Below are 19,965 nucleotides of genomic sequence, written 5' to 3'. Positions count from 1 at the left end.
GGTCCAAGTATTACTGTAGCTTCACCTTGACAAAATGCAGGCCAAAATTCTGTCAACTTAAAATGATGTGTTTGCTCAAATTTTGGCATTTATTCATTCAACTAAAAAGTGTTCTTTTTAACCTAGAAATGGCTGTTGAACTAGTTATACACAAAGTGAATTTAACATATCATATTTCCAATTCACATGTTAATTTATACAGTATTTCATATTCAACATGCCCTCACCTGGGATTTGAACTCACAAACTCTTGGTTCACAGCAGTCCAAGTCTCCTGCTACACCACCACGTCTTTGTCTATGACTGATTTCACCTCTATTGCTACACTTTGCACTTCAAAGTAAATCTCAACTCTGTTGAAAGTATTGTGTACTCAAGAAAAACTATTTTATATATTATAGTGATTAAGCAGTAATATTAAAACAGAGTAATATGCCAACTATACAGAAAAACCTAACATTGTAAAATAAGTCAATCAAATCAATGATTGAGGTTTGGAATGCTATGAACCAAGAGGTTGTGAGTTCAAATCCCATGTGAGGACATGTTGAAAAATGATTCATGTATAAATGCATGATAAAAAGCACTATGGGTGTGCCAGTTGCTTGGCCATTTTAGTTAAGATGCCCAAATAATAATGTACAGCTGAATGAACAAATGAGACAAGTTGAGCAAACATGTCATTTTTACATTTACTGCATTTTTGCCTACGTTTTCTCATGTTGGAGCAATGTTTGGGCCAACACATTTTTGTTGTTGTTCAGGTAACACTTGGATGGAGAAGTTGAGTAAATGGCTGTGGAAAAAGTCTGTGTCCTTAAAATGTATATAATATGTATAAGTTGGAAGTAGGAGCCTAAGTGTTGTTGTCGATTAGTTTACTCCAATTAGGGGAGGGGCGGTAGGGTTAGGAAAATATATATGTATATGGTATATATGTGTACAGTTGAAGTCGGAAGTTTACATACACCTAGGTTGGAGTCATTAAAACTTGTTTTTCAACCACTCCACAAATTTCTTGTTAACAAACTATAGTTTTGGCAAGTCGGTTAGAACATCTACTTGGTGCATGACACAAGTAATTTTTACAACAATTGTTTACAGACAGATTATTTCACTTACAATTCACTGTATCACAATTCCAGTGGGTCAGAAGTTTACATACACTAAGTTGACTGTGCCTTTAAACAGCTTGGAAAATTCCAGAGAATTATGTCATGGCTTTAGAAGCTTCTGATAGGCTAATTGACATCATTTGAGTCAATTGGAGGTGTACCTGTGGATGTATTTCAAGGCCTACCTTCAAACTCAGTGCCTCTTTGTTTGACATCATGGGAAAATCAAAGGAAATCAGACCTCAGAAAAAGAAATGTAGACCTCCACAAGTCTGGTTCATCCTTGGGAGCAATTTCCAAATGCCTGAAGGTACCACGTTCATCTGTACAAACAATAGTATGCAAGTATAAACACCATAGGACCACGCAGCCGCCATACCGCTCAGGAAGGAGACGCGTTCTGTCTCCTAGAGATGAATGTACTTTGGTGCGAAAAGTGCAAATCAATCCCATAACAACAGCAAAGGACCTTGTGAAGATGCTGGAGGAAACAGGTACAAAAGTATCTATATCCACAGTAACACGAGTCCTATATCGATATAACCTGAAAGGCCGCTCGTCAAGGAAGAAGCCACTGCTCCAAAAACGCCATAAAAAAGCCAGACTACAGTTTGCAACTAACTGCACATGGGGAGAAAGATCGTACTTTTTGTAGAAATGTCCTCTGGTCTGATGAAACAAAAATAGAACTGTTTGGTCATAATTACCATCGTTATGTTTGGAGGAAAAGGGGGAGGTTTGCAAGCTGAAGAACACCATCCCAACCGTGAAGCACGGGGGTGGCAGCATCATGTTGTGGGGGTGCTTTGCTGCAGGTGGGACTGGTGCACTTCACAAAATAGATGGCATCATGAGGAAAGACAATTATGTGGATATATTGAAGCAACATCTCAAGACATCAGTCAGGAAGTTAAAGCTTGGTCCCAAATGGGTCTTCCAAATGGACAATGACCCCAAGCATACTTCCAAAGTTGTGGCAAAATGTCTTAAGGGCAACAAAGTCAAGGTATTGGAGTGGCCATCACAAAGCCCTGACCTCAATCCTATAAAAAAAATGTGGGCAGAACTGAAAAAGAGTGTGCGAGCAAGGAGGCCTACAAACCTGACTCAGTTACACCAGCTCTGACAGGAGGAATGAAAAAGCTTGTGGAAGGCTACCCCAAATGTTTGACCCAAGTTAAACAATCCAAGCCAAGTAAACTTCTGACCCACTGAGAATGTGATGAATTAAATAAAAGCTGAAATAAATCATTCTCTCTACTATTATTCTGACATTTCACATTCTTAAAATAAAGTGGTGATCCTAACTGACCTAAGACAGGGAATTTTTACTAGGATTAAATGTCAGGAATTGTGAAAAGCTGAGTTTAAAATGTATTTGGCTAAGGTGTATGTAAACATCCGACTTCAACTATAAATATTACTAATATTATGTATAAATATTTAAAATAATATAATATTTTCTTTTATATACTATATATATATATTTACAAATATATATATATATATGGGGGATTGGAAATAATTACATTGATGGAAGCCACAATCTATCTGCAATATTAAAGTTGATCTACGCCACAATCTATCTGCAATATTAAAGTTGATCTACCCCCTAAAAACACATGTGGTGGAAGCAGTTATTTTTTTACAGTGTACAAAAAGCAGTTATTTTTTTACAGTGTACAAAAAGCAGTTCAATTAAACCATCTCTTTCTCCCTCCCCCTTCAGACCCTGTGGAGATGGAGTACCAGGAAGCCGTCAGTAAGGTGACTCTACAGCAGGTCGTGGGTGATCTGGAGCCCTCCACCGGCTATACCTTCTATGTAAAGGCTTACACGTCCCGCGGAGCCAGCAAGCCCTCTGAAAGCGCCACCGAGAGCACGCTGGGCGAAGGTGTGCCTTGGGAACGCACACACTTTCACACATACACACACACACATAAACGCTCACTTAACTGGTGGTAATTACATGGACCAAAAAAGGTTTTTATGAGTTGTTTATTGTAAAGGTTCTGTAAAACACCTACAGGAGTCTGTAGTACTGTAGCCACATACCTGACTGAGATATACTGAGAAAGTACTAAAGACCTGTTTTATAGACTAAAACATGGTTGACTTAACAAGCCGGACGGCTTGTGTTTAGTTTAATATATCATGTAGGTTATTATTGTTATGTGGATGTTTAGTGGATTCTAACACCACTGTGTGTGTGTGTTTCAGTGCCAGCACCCCCGTCACTGTTCATTAAATTGGTGAACAGCAGTGTGGTGCAGGCGGTGTGGGAGCCATCCTCTAAGATGGGCCAACATGAGGGCTTCAGGCTGTACTACAGGAGGGTCCACACCCCCCTCTTCACCGGACCACTCACCTTCACCCGCAACGTCACCCAGTACAACATCACCCAGCTGGGTGAGACAGGGGGACATGGGCTGGGGGCTGAGGGCTGGGGGCTGGGGGCTGGGGGCTGAGGGCTGGGGGCTGGGGGCTGGGGGCTGAGGGCTGGGGGCTGAGGGCTGGGGGCTGAGGGCTGGGGGCTGAGGGCTGGGGGCTGGGGGCTGGGGGCTGAGGGCTGGGGGCTGGGGGCTGAGGGCTGGGGGCTGAGGGCTGGGGGCTGAGGGCTGGGGGCTGAGGGCTGGGGGCTGGGGGCTGGGGGAAAGATCCATGGAGATGAGTTGAGGGGATTGTTACACGGTCAATGTGTTTAAAGCCATGCCTTGAATGATTGTACATTAGAAGCCAACTCTATTCATATAGCTATATGTTTCAACTTCTCTCTGTCTCTCTCTCTCTCTCTATCTCTCTTTGTCTCTCTATCTCTCTCTCTCTCTCTATCTCTCTCTCTATCTATCTCTCTCTCTATCTCTCTCTCTCTCTCTCTCTCTCTCTCTCTCTCTCTCTCTCTCTCTCCCTCTCTCTCTCTCTCTCTCTCTCTCTCTCTCCCTCTCTCTCTCTCTCTCTATCTATCTCTCTCTCTATCTCTCTCTCTATCTCCCTCTCTCTCTCTCTCTCTCTCTCTCTCTCTCTCTCTCTCTCTCTCCCTCTCTCTCTCTCTCTCTCTCTCTCTCTCTCTATCTATCTCTCTCTCTATCTCTCTCTCTCTCTCTCTCTCCCTCTCTCTCTCTCCCTCTTTCTCTCTCTCTATCTCTCTATCTCTCTCTATCTCTCTATCTCTCTATCTCTCTCTCTCTCCCTCTCTCTCTCTACCTCTATCTCTCTCTATCTCTCTCTCTCTCTCTCTGTTCCTCCTCTCCTCAGATCCAACCCTGGTGTATGAGATTAAGGTTCTGGCCTTCAACCAACACGGAGACGGCAACGCCACCATGCGCTTCGTCTCACTGAAGGAGGCTGTGGAGAAATCAGGTGACTTCCTGCCGCACACGAACACAAACACCCACGCAGACCAGGGCTCACACGTCCTGTAATCTTTTCAGAGCAGCGTTGAAGAGGCCTCATGCAGGCTGCTGTTGTGTGTTTACAGCTCTCCGTTTGACTGGATCACTCCATGCTGCCACAGCATTGGTAGTCTGGCTGGCAGCACTAGATTAGGTTGTGGGTGTACTGTATGACAGCTCTGTGCTGTGGGCATTGTTTCTCTGTGTGTATGTGTGTGTCACTGTGCTGCGTGGCATTGCTGTTGTCCTTACTGGGCCGTGTGTGTGTGTCTACAGTGCTGAACACCCCCTGTGACTGTGTGAAAGATGAACAGAGCAAGACCTCTACAACCGGAATCATCATCGGCATCCATATAGGAGTCACCTGCATCGTATTCTGCATGCTCTTCCTCATGTTCAGCTACAGGGGGAGGTGAGTATTGGTGCAACGACAAGGGGACTATGTGTGTCTGTGTGGGCTTGATCCTGGCAGGGGGCATGACGGTGGGTTTTTGTGGGAATTGTGTTCCTCCAGGTTGATGACGTGTAAGACAGTGCAGGCCACCCCCCAGGCCGGGCGTAACATTGCCCTGGAGTTGTCCTCCACCTCCCAGGGGGCCCTGGCCTTAAACGGGGTGAGCAGATCAGGCATGGAAGGGAACGGCAGCCTTGCTGGAAAGAGCAGGAGAGACAGCAACGAGCTGGAGAGACTCTTCTCAGGCCCGTCCCACTGTGGAGACCTAGCAGACAGTTCACGCATGGTGAGTAGAGGGCCTGACACCAAGTCAACTGAAATCAAGTCATAAGAGTTCAATTTATCCAAGTCTAGAATGATGCAATGGGCTAGATTTACGTTAGATTTACGTTAGATTTACATTAGATTGGCCTTTTTCGGAAGTTTACATACACCTTAGAAAAATACATTTAAACTCAGTTTTTCACAATTCCTGACATTTAATCCCAGTAAAAATTCCCTGTCTTAGGTCAGTTAGGATCACCACTTTATTTTAAGAATGTGAAATGTCAGAATAATAGTAGAGAGAATGATTTATTTCAGCGTTTATTTCTTTCATCACATTCCCAGTGGGTCAGAAGTTTACATGCACTCAACTAGTATTTGGTAGCATTACCTTTAAATTGTTTAACTTGGGTCAAACGTTTCGGGTAGCCTTCCACAAGCGTCCCACAATAAGTTGGGTGAATTCTGGCCCATTCCTCCTGTCAGAGCTGGTGTAACTGAGTCAGGTTTGTAGGCCTCCTTACTTGCACATGCTTTTTCAGTTCTGCCCACAAATATTCTATAGGACTGAGGTCGGGGCTTTGTGATGGCCACTCCAATACCGTGACTTTGTTGCCCTTAAGACATTTTGCCACAACTTTGGAATTATGCTTGGGGTCATTGTCCATTTGGAAGACCCATTTGGGACCAAGCTTTAACTTCCTGACTGATGTCTTGAAATGTTGCTTCAATATGTCCAAGCCAAGTCAACAAACAGATCACTGACCATCTCGAATCCCACTGTACCTTCTCCGCTGTGCAATCTGGTTTCCGAGCCGGTCACGTGTGCACCTCAGCCACGCTCAAGGTACTAAACGATATCATAACCGCCATCGATAAAAGACAGTACTGTGCAGCCGTCTTCATCGACCTGGCCAAGGCTTTCAACTCTGTCAATCACCATATTCTTATCGGCAGACTCAGTAGCCTCGGTTTTTCTAATGACAGCCTCGCCTGGTTCACCAACTACTTTGCAGACAGTGTTCAGTGTGTCAAATCGGAGGGCATGTTGTCCGGTCCTCTGGCAGTCTCTATGGGGGTGCCACAGGGTTCAATTCTCGGGCTGACTCTTTTCTCTGTATATATCAATGATGTTGCTCTTGCTGCAGGCGATTCCCTGATCCACCTCTACGCAGACGACACCATTCTGTATACACTGCTCAAAAAAATAAAGGGAACACTTAAACAACACAATGTAACTCCAAGTCAATCACACTTCTGTGAAATCAAAACTGTCCACTTAGGAAGCAACACTGATTGACAGTAAATTTCACATGCTGTTGTGCAAATGGAATAGACAACAGGTGGAAATTATAGGCAATTAGCAAGACACCCCCACTAAAGGAGTGGTTCTGCAGGTGGCAACCACAGACCACTTCTCAGTTCCTATGCTTCCTGGCTGATGTTTTGGTCACTTTTGAATACTGGTGGTGCTTTCAATCTAGTGGTAGCATGAGACGGAGTCTACAACCCACACAAGTGGCTCGGGTAGTGCAGCTCATCCAGGATGGCACATCAATGCGAGCTGTGGCAAGAAGGTTTGCTGTGTCTGTCAGCGTAGTGTCCAGAGCATGGAGGAGCTACCAGGAGACAGGCCAGTACATCAGGAGACGTGGAGGAGGCCGTAGGAGGGCAACAACCCAGCAGCAGGACCGCTACCTCCGCCTTTGTGCAAGGAGGAGCAGGAGGAGCACTGCCAGAGCCCTGCAAAATGACCTCCAGCAGGCCACAAATGTGCATGTGTCTGCTCAAACGGTCAGAAACAGACTCCATGAGGGTGGTATGAGGGCCCGACGTCCACAGGTGGGGGTTGTGCTCACAGCCCAACACCGTGCAGGACGTTTGGCATTTGTCAGAGAACACCAAGATTGGCAAATTCGCCACTGGCGCCCTGTGCTCTTCACAGATGAAAGCAGGTTCACACTGAGCACGTGACAGACATGACAGAGTCTGGAGACACCGTGGAGAACGTTCTGCTGCCTGCAACATCCTCCAGCATGACCGGTTTGGCGGTGGGTCAGTCATGGTGTGGGGTGGCATTTCTTTGGGGGGCCGCACAGCCCTCCATGTGCTCGAGGTAGCCTGACTGCCATTAGGTACCGAGATGAGATCCTCAGGCCCCTTGTGAGACCATATGCTGGTGCGGTTGGCCCTGGGTTCCTCCTAATGCAAGACAATGCTAGACCTCATGTGACTGGAGTGTGTCAGCAGTTCCTGCAAGAGGAAGGCATTGATGCTATGGACTGGCCCGCCCGTTCCCCAGACCTGAATCCAATTGAGCACATCTGGGACATCATGTCTCGCTCCATCCACTAACGCCACGTTGCACCACAGACTGTCCAGGAGTTGGCAGATGCTTTAGTCCAGGTCTGGGAGGAGATCCCTCAGGAGACCATCCGCCACCTCATCAGGAGCATGCCCAGGTGTTGTAGGGAGGTCATACAGGCACGTGGAGGCCACACACACTACTGAGCCTCATTTTGACTTGTTTTAAGGACATTACATCAAAGTTGGATCAGCCTGTAGTGTGGTTTTCCACTGTAATTGAGTGTCACTCCAAATCCAGACCTCCATGGGTTGATAAATTTGATTTCCATTGATAATTTTTGTGTGATTTTGTTGTCAGCACATTCAACTATGTAAAGAAAAAAGTATTTAATAAGAATATTTCATTCATTCAGATCGAGAATGTGTTATTTTAGTGTTCCCTTTATTTTTTTGAGCAGTGTACTTCTGGCCCTTCCTTGGACACTGTGCTATCTAACCTCCAAACGAGCTTCAATGCCATACAACACTCCTTCCGTGGCCTCCAACTGCTCTTAAACGCTAGTAAAACCAAATGCATGCTTTTCAACCGTTCGCTGCCTGCACCCGCACTCCCGACTAGCATCACCACCCTGGATGGTTCCGACCTAGAATATGTGGACATCTATAAGTACCTAGGTGTCTGGCTAGACTGTAAACTCTCCTTCCAGACTCATATCAAACATCTCCAATCTAAAATCAAATCTATAGTCGGCTTTCTATTCCGCAACAAAGCCTCCTTCACTCACGCCGCCACACTTACCCTAGTAAAACTGACTATCCTACCGATCCTCGACTTCGGCGATGTCATCTACAAAATAGCTTCCAATACTCTACTCACAAACTGGATGCAGTTTATCACAGTGCCATCCGTTTTGTTACTAAAGCACCTTATACCACCCACCACTGCGACCTGTATGCTCTAGTCGGCTGGCCCTCGCTACATATTAGTCGCCAGACCCACTGGCTCCAGGTCATCTACAAGTCCATGCTAGGTAAAGCTCCGCCTTATCTCAGTTCACTGGTCACGATGGCAACACCCACCCGTAGCACGCGCTCCAGCAAGTGTATCTCACTGATCATCCCTAAAGCCAACACCTCATTTGGCCGCATTCCTTCCAGTTCTCTGCTGCCTGTGACTGGAACGAATTGCAAAAATCGCTGAAGTTGGAGACTTTTATCTCCCTCGCCAACTTCAAACATCTGCTATCTGAGCAGCTAATCGATCGCTGCAGCTGTACATAGTCCATCGGTAAATAGCCCACCCAATTTACCTTCCTCATCCCCATACTGTTTTTATTTATTTACTTTTATACTCTTTTGCACACCAGTATCTCTACCTGCACATGACCATCTGATCATTTATCACTCCAGTGTTAATCTGCTAAATTGTAATTATTCGCCTACCTCCTCATGCCTTTTGCACACAATGTATATAGACTCTTTATTTTTTTTCTACTGTGTTATTGACTTGTTTATTGTTTACTCCATGTGTAACTCTGTGTTGTTGTCTGTTCACACTGCTATGCTTTATCTTGGCCAGGTCGCAGTTGTAAATGAGAACTTGTTCTCAACTAGCCTACCTGGTTAAATAAAGGTGAAATAAAAAAATACAAAAATGTCCACATAATTGTCTTTCCTCATGATGCCATCTATTTTGTGAAGTGCACCAGTCCCTCCTGCAGCAAAGCACCCCCACAACATTTTGCTGCCACCCCCGTGCTTCACGGTTGGGATGGTGTTCTTCAGCTTGCAAGCCTCCCCCTTTTCCCTCCAAACATAACGATGGTCATTATGGCCAAACAGTTATATTTTTGTTTCATCAGACCAGAGGACATTTCTCCAAAAAGTACGATCTTTATCCCCATGTGCAGTTGCAAACCGTAGTTTGGCTTTTTTGTGGCGGTATTGGAGCAGTGGTTTCTTCCTTGCTGAGCGGCCTTTCAGGTTATGTAGATTTTTGACTTGTTTTACTGTGGATATAGATACTGTTGTACCTGTTTCCTCCAGCATCTTCTAAAGGTCCTGTTGTTCTGGGATTGATTTGCACTTTTCACACCAAAGTACGTTCATCTCTAGGAGATGAGCGGTATGACGGCTACATGGTCCCATGGTGTTTATACTTGCATACTATTGTTTGTACAGATGAACGTGGTACCTTCAGGCGTTTGGAAATTGCTTCCAAGGATGAACCAGACTTGTGGAGGTCCACAATTTTTTTTCTGAGGTCTAGGCTGATTTATTTAGATTTTCCCATGATGTCAAGCAAAGAGGCACTGAGTTTGAAGGTAGGCCTTGAAATACATCCACGGGTAAACCTCCAATTGACTCAAATGATGTCAATTAGCCTATCAGAAGCTTCTAAAGCCATAACATCATTTTCTGGAATTTTCCAAGCTGTTTTAAGGCGCAGTCAACTTAGTGTATGTAAACTTTTGACCCACTGGAATTGTGATACAGTGAATTATAAGTGAAATAATCTGTCTGTAAACAATTGTTGGAAAATTCCTTGTGTCATGCACAAAGTAGATGTCCTAACTGAATTGCCAAAACTATAGTTTGTTAACAAGAAATGTGTGGAGTGGTTGAAAAACTAGTTTTAATGACTCCAACCTAAGTGTATGTAAACTTCTGACTTCAACTGTATATTCCCATATTGAAGCTGGAATCGTTAATTGGTGAAACTGGCCGTTAACGATATTACAACAACAACATAGTTACTGCAAACAACTAACACAGTTTTTTCCCTCTGGCATCATTGCACAGGCGGTAGAACAGAACAATTTGTACTGCAATTTTTTCCAGCACGATGCTCCTCACCTCGTCAACAAAACAATAACAACGCCAGTGGGCGGACAGCGGCTCTGTTTCCCCTACTACTCATTCCATCTTTAACTACATTACTGTGTGTGTGTGTGTGTTTCCAGTTGGATAGATCCCTGGTGTCCTGTGCGCTGAACGAGACCCAGTTGTCCACTCTGCCGCTGGTTGACTTCAGCCTTGTGGTGGAGGGGGACAGAGAGACGCAGTTCCAGAGGCCTCCAGCAGAGGGCCGAGCGGCCAGTGACAGGGCTGTGGCCGGGGTCACCCAGCAGAACCAGACCTGATAGAAGCATGAACGTCAAGTCTGTGACACGGTCACAGTGTCACCTCAGACTCGTATCACACTCAGGTCGACCGAAGTATTTCTTTTCATATTAGATTTTCTTTGTGCAAAAAATTGTATTATTGGTAAGTTAAATAAGTCGCCTCTGGAAAAGTTATAGGGTCTCGGACTCATTCTTGGAGGTGTCCCCGGCCTAGGTTTTTGGTGCGCTTTTGTGATGGACAGCTAGGTTTTAGCTTTGGCAGGTGAATTAAGTGTTCTTGTTTTGTTTTTTTTACTTCCTTCATTTTCTGGTTGCCGGCAGCACACAGAATAGATGTCCAGAATGTCTTTGTTACACACTCATCATTTTATCTCAGAGTCGAATATGTTTTTATTCCTCTACTATCTCACAAAATGGTTCTAAGTTATTGGTCTTATTTCTACTTTTTCTTTCAATGTCAAAGACTGCTGCCTCCTCTCAGCCTAGCAAGGATTCCACAAACGCATCCAACAAAGACTTAAGGCCTTCTTCCAGTGATTTCATATATTCTCTGTCTCAGGACTTTTCTTTTCAGTGATATCAATGGTTTTTTTATTAGTTCTCGGCCTTCATACAGGTTCTTAACTTGGCTCTGTGAACCTTAGGATTCAACAAAAACCTACCTCAGCCGGAATGAATGTGACGTGGGAAACCTTTTGGATCCGTCTTTTCCCCCTGCGTTCAGTTACTTTTACATGTAGAGCGATCGGTTCGTAAAACACGAGAACAGGTGCCACGCTACCTCAGATGTCAAGAACCGCCGCTCTCCTGCTTGTCGAAGCGAGGGAAAAAAAGAAGAAAAAAAAATCTAACGGAAAGCACTTCAAAACGCTGAAGTCCACGTTCTACCTCAAGATAACAATGTTGTAGTTGTTCTTTCTTTCATAATGAAACATGTACTTCTGTTGTGAGAGCTCCTGGCTTCCCTCCGTCGATGAATTGCTGTTTGTGGATATGTCAGTACCTCATGCAAGTTGACAGATGATATTGTTGTATGAATTCTACTTGTCAAAGACATTTTTCATAGTTTTCCATCGTGTTTGCGTGAGATATTTTCTCTTTGTTTTATTTGAATCTTAGTTGCTTCTGTTGATTGAAAAGACTGTTAGCGATGCACTGCACTGCCACTAATCATTTCAGGACAATTTTACTGCTATGTGAGAACTGCTGCAGATATTCCATTGGGCAGGTGAGGTTTTAGTTACATTTATACTTGATTGAGACATACATCATATGTGTATTTATGAATGATTGCAGGATGGAATTGTGCGTGCGTGTGTGTGTGCGTGTGTGCGTGTGTGTACGGTATATGTGGTATATGTGATGTATTTAGATAAATAAGCACAAATGTATCAAAATGTCATTGTAGGCGTTGACAACCACAAATATTAATGTATCTGATATGATCCCAGGTAATTGGCTCTTCAATTGGCAATAGTGTTGTTCTAATCTGATTTTTTGGGCTCTGCCTGTCACTCACTCCGAGCTGTGGCACAGTGCACTCCTCTTGTTATAGTTCATCAATTCAAATCAATTGTCTTCTGTCGTAATAGCCCAGACTTCTCGAGCCTGTCCATCCCAGATCCCTCACTCCATCCCTCCTCCACACTGACAAATGAAAGTGCTTCAGGAAAACCTTTATCACAGTGCTGCATGCAAATCCAGAGGGAGATGGTTTAACAGGTGGACCACAGGTATTAACTCACAGGTCTGAGTTCAGTGTGCTCATGCTGTCATCTTCCTGAGCAAACACACAGTCAACTTGATGTTATTAGACTTGAATCTGATCCAGGGTCAGATCTGGGAGTACCACCACCACTGCTCCACCTGTTCCTCCAGAACCATGCTCTCTGGAGCTGGAGCTTCCCTGAGGCAGAGCCAACCTGAGCCAGGCCAGTACTCTTACGGTAGCCTGGGTTAGGGCCGCTGTCCGACGGACACCCTGTCTTCTCCCTGGCTCTCTCTACTGTAGAGATAGATCACATTTGAACTCTCACGTAATGGCCTATAGCAGTATTACTCTGGTAACCTACCTCAACCCCGACACGACCGTCCTGCTCTCAGGTTGCTCCCTCTCACACTCTGACCGAAACTTCTATATGTACATGAATATACACCACACACACGTAATGACACACACACTCCTAGGGAAGGGAAGATGTCTTCAGGGCCTTGTGGTAGTGCAGTTGTGTGACAGAAAAACTTTTAGCTTTTCGTCTTTATGCTTAGCTTTTGTGGATGTGAATGTATCACAATTGTTTTTATTACATTTTTGTTGTATTAGAAGCTTTTACGTTTTTGTTTTTTCACTCAGCCTTGAATGTCTTTGAACATGTGTCTGTTATGGACTAATAAACGAGGACATCAAACACTCACTGCAAACTGTAGTATGGCTACTCAGTATAAACTGTAGTACAGCTACTCAGTATAAACTGTAGTACAGCTACTCAGTATAAACTGTAGTACAGCTACTCAGTATAAACTGTAGTACAGCTACTCAGTATAAACTGTAGTATGGCTACTCAGTATAAACTGTAGTACAGCTACTCAGTATAAACTGTAGTATGGCTACTCAGTATAAACTGTAGTACAGCTACTCAGTATAAACTGTAGTATGGCTACTCAGTATAAACTGTAGTACAGCTACTCAGTATAAACTGTAGTATGGCTACTCAGTATAAACTGTAGTACAGCTACTCAGTATAAACTGTAGTACAGCTACTCAGTATAAACTGTAGTACAGCTACTCAGTATAAACTGTAGTATGGCTACTCAGTATAAACTGTAGTACAGCTACTCAGTATAAACTGTAGTACAGCTACTCAGTATAAACTGTAGTATGGCTACTCAGTATAAACTGTAGTACAGCTACTCAGTATAAACTGTAGTACAGCTACTCAGTATAAACTGTAGTACAGCTACTCAGTATAAACTGTAGTACAGCTACTCAGTATAAACTGTAGTATGGCTACTCAGTATAAACTGTAGTACAGCTACTCAGTATAAACTGTAGTACAGCTACTCAGTATAAACTGTAGTACAGCTACTCAGTATAAACTGTAGTACAGCTACTCAGTATAAACTGTAGTACGGCTACTCAGTATAAACTGTAGTACAGCTACTCAGTATAAACTGTAGTACAGCTACTCAGTATAAACTGTAGTACAGCTACTACTCTTTTACTCCCAGAACCCTCCTCACAGATGATGTGCAGCAACAGGTGTTTGTAAATACAGATAATGAACAGTCACCAGTTCTCTCCCCTGATTTATTGCAAGGGGTTTCTGCAGTTATCATACTCAAATTGTGTTCATAAATGGAGGAACTCCATTAGATATGAAATACTGTACCCTTGATATAAAACATCCCCTGTAAAGGCACACACATATTCCTACCTTCCTAGGATGCAGTCATCGATTGAATTGTAGTAATTTGTTGGTCCAATATGTTTGAGTTAGATCGTTTAGAGCAGCCAGTGCTCTCATCCCTTTGTAGTTGGCTGATTAGAGGAAGTGTGTGCAGCGCTTGGTCCATTCTAGATTTGATATGGTAACGACACTAGCCTGAAACGGACTGGTTAAATAAATGGGATGTCTGTGTTAAAGCCGGGCTGTAGAACTGTGTTTCTATTAGACTATCTATTGTACAGTTGTAATGCACATTACATTCCAGAGACGTGTGTCAGTGTGTGATCCTCCGGCAGAGGGTTTTTATTGTGCGATGCAGTAGAAGTCGTTGTTGTTAATGCTTTGCAATATTGCCGAAAACGTGGAACCAGAACTCACCTGCAGTAATTCTGTACTTTGTGTTTGTTTGTTTCTTCACCATGCGTTTCTTAAATTGTCTCGCGGGTCTTCATTTCTTGTATTGTTATTGTACATGATGGTAGATTTACATTGCAAGTCTTAGTACACCCTAACGATAGTTGTCAAACTAGCAGAAAGAAATGTCTCAGAAATGTTACATGTGTATTTATGAACTGTTGGTGTAATGCTCTCTCATGTGCGTCTTTAAAAACGTAAAAGATGTTTGTGAGGAGGGGTCTCTCCAGAGAAACCAGAGGTACTTTTTCTTAATAATTTACAGTTCATTTCCGATGCTGGAAATTGGCCACATCTCATCCCTGATTTGACAGGTTTTAGTGCCATACAGAGCACAACTTATTTACCCTTCACCCAGAATGCCGAGCTGTAAATTGAGGCATCATGTTTACATGATTGATATGATCATGATTCTCCCAGTGCTTTTACACTCCTATAGATCAATGTTAAGAGCTGCCCTCGGTGATCAACTGCTGAAGCTGCTCTAGTCTATTCTGACTTATTACCACTCCATTGGCTGGTGAGATGAGATTCTCCCACTATCTATTCTCAGCCCTGCTTCTTCCTCTCGTGAGATTCCCATCCGCTGAGTTTGTTTCTCTGGACAAAGAGAGAGTGGGCTGACTGTGTTCAGGGAACGTCTATCTAATCCTTATGTTGTATTCGTCACAGCGGAACATGGACTGGGCGCTCCACTATGAGAGTCCATGTTATTTAGTACAATCTTCCTCTCACAGTGCTCTGACTGTGCCCTATTCAACCAGTTTAGGGGGAGGGATTGCCTTTTTTGTTTATCGACTAGGCAAATAATCAAGGAGAAAATCTGTCCACTGTCACACATACTGAGCAGATAATGGTAATCCTCCATGCATGAAGATGTGTAGCCTCAGTGAGCCACGTATATAGGGATTCATGAATGAAGTTCACAACCGCTCTTCTTAGTACGGTTTTGTCTCCTTTTGTCTCTCTTCCTTGCCCCTCTGTAATGCCACCTCTCCCTACACACACACACACACACACACACACCAGCGACACACACACAACTTTGTAAAGAAAGGAGTGTTTGTCAGAATTACCCCATTGCCCCAGCTCTCCCCAGAGAGAATCAGGGGAGAGACATTAGCTGGTTTATCTCTGGCCACACAAGGCTATTGAGAACTGGAGAGTAAACACATCAAACCGGGAATCTGTAAAACAAACATTTTTTTCTCTGTGACAATAATGTTACCATTTCAGCTCTTTAAGCCTCTTCATGAAAGGGATTAAATGTTCAACCGTTTTCTGTTCTCTAACCCAGCCATGGAAGGCGAGGGGAAACTCTGAAACTACTGCCTGCCATGTTTTTTTCCTGTTGTTTTTTCTTTCTATTTTTGCAGATCCTATTCATGCTAATTTGGACTCCTAATAAGTTAGGAATTCTCTTAACTGGCAGTTGCTGACCAGTGGCCACAAAGGAAATAGTCAAGTATCTACCAAGACTAATATAGACACTTGCACAATCTTGTAGAAGTGATTGTTTGAATTTTAGATGATGTTACTGTAGGAGTAGGTTCTCACGGTATGCCATACTGGCCTGATATCTTAAAACAAAGCCTCCCCCCAAACTGGTTTGGGCATGAGTTAGTATCTTAGTAAGATTTGTTACAACACATCTATGAAATATGGGGTGGTGTTGTAGTTACATGAGATACAACTCCAAGTCTGTCCATGTATTCCACATTTTTTGCTCATATTGTAGAAACAGGAGAAAGCGAGCTACATATTGTAGGAGCTTAGCGAAAACGATTACAGTGATATCTCATTGTTGACATGTTTGAAGCCACAGTGGGTGTAACCAACGAACAAGGCCTGTTGAGGGATTGGCCTTTTTGTCATGCTGTAACACCACACAGTTCAGATGTATTGATCTGTTGATATGTGTCGTATTGATCACTGTGGCAACAAATGACTATACTTTTGATTGTAAATGGATTGCATTTCTGATGCTATTATCTCTCAGATATTCTCCCAAGAACGCAATGACTGTACATGGCAGATAATGCTGATTTGAAGATTTTCTAATCATTTGAATTCTTGTAATTTAATGGTGAATTAATGGAATTGTAACTTAAAGCATGTTTGAGATCAGTAGTATATTTGTACCTCTGTCGAGAAACACGTTAAATCCAAAGTATTTAAGCATGGCTACAGAGAAAAATGTTTTTTTTTAAAACCATATCTTTCTCAGCTATTCGCAAATGTGCTGTTTCAGCAGATTTCTAAAGTGTTAGTTTGTCATTATTGGATTTGTGATGGTGACACTGTGACATTTAGCCATTGGAATAGGGCAAATATTGTCATCTCAACATGGTGCTACTGATGTTTCTATTCCACACCGTTCATAGTCTGTATTTGCTGCAACTCTTTCTACTCAGAAAGACATTGTTATATAATAATCCTGACTGCTTGTTGATCATCGTCGTACCTGTTATTATAACTCACGTTGTCCTGTTTGATCCCTTTTCCACCACTACGAGATGTAATTGATTTCACCGTCAAACCGTCAAACCGAGTTCATGGTCACTAAACAGTGGAGACAATAAAGCATGAACCTTTTCATACAAACGTTTGTTAACATGTTTTCGTGTTAAAGCTGTGCTTTAGAGACGCGTGCGTTTATGGAAATACACACGAAGTTTGCACAGCTTTAATCTACAGTACAGACCTGCGTTGCGACGCCATCAAGCAGGGATACGAGAGCTGCTTGTATCTACAGGAAAACTTGTGCCTACTTATTGTAGCTACAGTTGAGCTTACACAGATGGTATTTCTGTCATATTTGATCTCCTCTTACCCAGTTTGGTTGGCAATAATGACTGTATCCCTCCTCACAAACCTGTGGCATTCTCTCCACCAGGCACAGAAGCCACCAGGCACATCGCACAGGGCAAGGGGAAAAGGCTTTCCAATGCAGTTACTATACGTATGACTGTCAAAGTCATTGTTGCTACTGCTACTACCATGCCATTGGGTTATTATATAGCTGCAAAGGTGCTAACCTAAACCAAAAGTCAAATACAGTGCCCAGCCAGTTTCTATAGCCTCACTGTACTTTTAATGTGGGGAAGGGCGCCTCGGTTTTTAGTGCTTATGTTGGGTTTGATATAGGGACAGAGATGGTGTGATGAGAATAGCTAGGTTATGGAGAAGGAACTAAGAGAGCACAAACCTGTACAGTATAGTATAATCAGCTGCATATTGTCTGTGGGGAGCTGTTCAATCACATATGTCTTTCTGTCTATATGTCTGCTGAGGTCAGTGCCTCTGCCTGCCCTTGTGTCCCACAATCAAATTCAGGTCAATATAAATTTTTTCCCGTCGGGGATCATTTTTTAGGTGTCCACAAATGTGTGTTCTCTGTGATACAGTATCTGTAGTTGGTCGTGATGGTTGGCCGTGATTCACATGTGTATACATATGTATAATACTGTATGTATGTGTATATGTGTATAAAGACAGACTAGATCTTTTTTTAGTGGTTTGTTTTAGAAGTCATTGTGCCACACTGATTAAAGGCAAAAGACGACAACAACGACGGTAATAAACTAGCTCTAGTAATTAAACGGAGAGGTGTGAAGTGTTTCTTACTCTGCGTGTGGATGTGTGTGTGTGCCTGGCGCGTGGTTGTTTTGGCGACACAATTATCTTCACATTTGTCTCACGTATTATAATTAAGAAATGACGGCCTTCATCAAAAGCACATCCACGCTCATGACACATGCGGTTAAATAAGGCATAGCAGAAAACGGAAACGCAAGGTTAACCCTACAGTAGCCTTACAGTACATCGAAGCTGCATCCCACAATGCCTCACATTCTACCATGGTGAACCCCAGTCATGGCATTGATTTATAATACACTCATGAGTACACTCATTACTGTATGCGGATTTCTAATCCCTGCCAATCCAAGAATGTCAGGCTTTAAGAAAGACTAGGAATCTAAATCAAACTCTCTCTGCTTATTTGGGCTGTGAATTATATTCTGAAGCCTGTTTCAGTACTAGTTTCATCATCCAGTTCACTTGCTTAAATGTATTTCCTGGGGAGAAAACCAGCACCAAAACATCTCTATCTAATTCAACACCTTCTTTTACACTCCACTCTTTAATCCTAATTGTAAATTCTAAATCGGAACATATTGTTACCGTAATCCTAAACTTTTAGAATCCCTTACTTTTCAGTACCAAGGAGCTATCCATAATTTATCCGGTTAAGCCATGGATGACCAGTAAAAAGTGTGTGTAGTGTTTTACTTTGATAAAACATAGGGCAGTAAAAATGTACATCTTCACGTGGTAGAAACTGTGTGTACTCGGGCTCGGAATAGCCGGTGACCTCACAATATGATATTATCAAGATACTTAGGTGCCGATATACGCTATGTATTGCGATTCTCGCGATTCAATATGTAGTGATTCGATACTGTGATTTTGTTGAGATTCGATGTTCCAAACATATTGCTCATCATATCAAATCAAATGTATTTATATAGCCCTTCGTACATCAGCTGATATCTCAAAGTGCTGTACAGAAACCCAGCTTAAAACCCCAAACAGCAAGCAATGCAGGTGTAGAAGCACGTGGCTAGGAAAAACTCCATAGAAAGGCCAAAACCTAGGAAGAAACCTAGAGAGGAACCAGGCTATGGGGGGTGGCCAGTCCTCTTCTGGCTGTGCCGGGTGGAGATTATAACAGAACATGACCAAGATGTTCAAATGTTCATAAATGACCAGCATGGTCAAATAATAGGTCTGGGATAGGTAGCACGTCCGGTGAACAGGTCAGGATTCCATAGCCGCAGGCAGAACAGTTGGACTGGGGACAGCAAGGAGTCATCATGCCAGGTAGCCCTGAGGCATGGTCCTAGGGCTCAGGTCCTCCGAGAGAGAGAAAGAAGGAGAGAATTAGAGAGAGCATACTTAAATTCACACAGGACACTGGATAAGACAGGAGAAGTACTCCAGATATAACAAACTGACCCTAGCCCCCCGACACATAAACTACTGCAGTATAAATACTGGAGGCTGAGACAGGAGGGGTCAGGAGACACTGTGGCCCCATCCGATGATACCCCCGGACAGGGCCAAACAGGAAGGATATAACCCCACTCACTTTGCCAAAGCACAGCCCCCACACCACTAGAGGGATATCTTCAACCACCAACATACCATCCTGAGACAAGGCCGAGTATAGCCCACAAAGATCTCCGCCACGGCACAACCCAAGGGGAGGCGCCAACCCAGACAGGAAGATCACATCAGTGACTCAACCCACTCAAGTGACGCACCCCTCCTAGGGACGGCATGAAAGAGCACCAGTAAGCCAGTGACTCAGCCCCTGTAATAGGGTTAGAGGCAGAGAATCCCAGTGGAAAGAGGGGAACCGGCCAGGCAGAGACAGCAAGGGCG

General features: G+C 43.5%; 1 protein-coding gene across 1 annotated transcript in view; it reads left to right on the top strand.

Annotated features, from left to right (window-relative positions):
• The window catches only part of LOC110506445 (immunoglobulin superfamily DCC subclass member 3), a 126,377-nt gene extending 108,258 nt beyond the window's left edge, over window positions 1-18,119 (top strand). Inside the window, exons 9-14 of the mRNA XM_021586057.2 lie at window positions 2,845-3,009; window positions 3,336-3,524; window positions 4,371-4,475; window positions 4,784-4,919; window positions 5,022-5,247; window positions 10,496-18,119. Coding sequence (XP_021441732.2) covers window positions 2,845-3,009; window positions 3,336-3,524; window positions 4,371-4,475; window positions 4,784-4,919; window positions 5,022-5,247; window positions 10,496-10,675 — 1,001 coding nt within the window. The 3' untranslated portion in view covers window positions 10,676-18,119. The remainder of the gene's footprint in view (window positions 1-2,844; window positions 3,010-3,335; window positions 3,525-4,370; window positions 4,476-4,783; window positions 4,920-5,021; window positions 5,248-10,495) is intronic.
• The last annotated feature ends 1,846 nt before the right edge of the window (window positions 18,120-19,965 follow it).

The sequence above is a fragment of the Oncorhynchus mykiss genome, chromosome 26, assembly GCF_013265735.2.
Source record: "Oncorhynchus mykiss isolate Arlee chromosome 26, USDA_OmykA_1.1, whole genome shotgun sequence".
Lineage (NCBI taxonomy): Eukaryota > Metazoa > Chordata > Actinopteri > Salmoniformes > Salmonidae > Oncorhynchus > Oncorhynchus mykiss.
The sequence above is the reverse complement of the archived record's forward strand: the minus strand, read 5'-3'. Positions and strand labels throughout refer to the sequence as shown.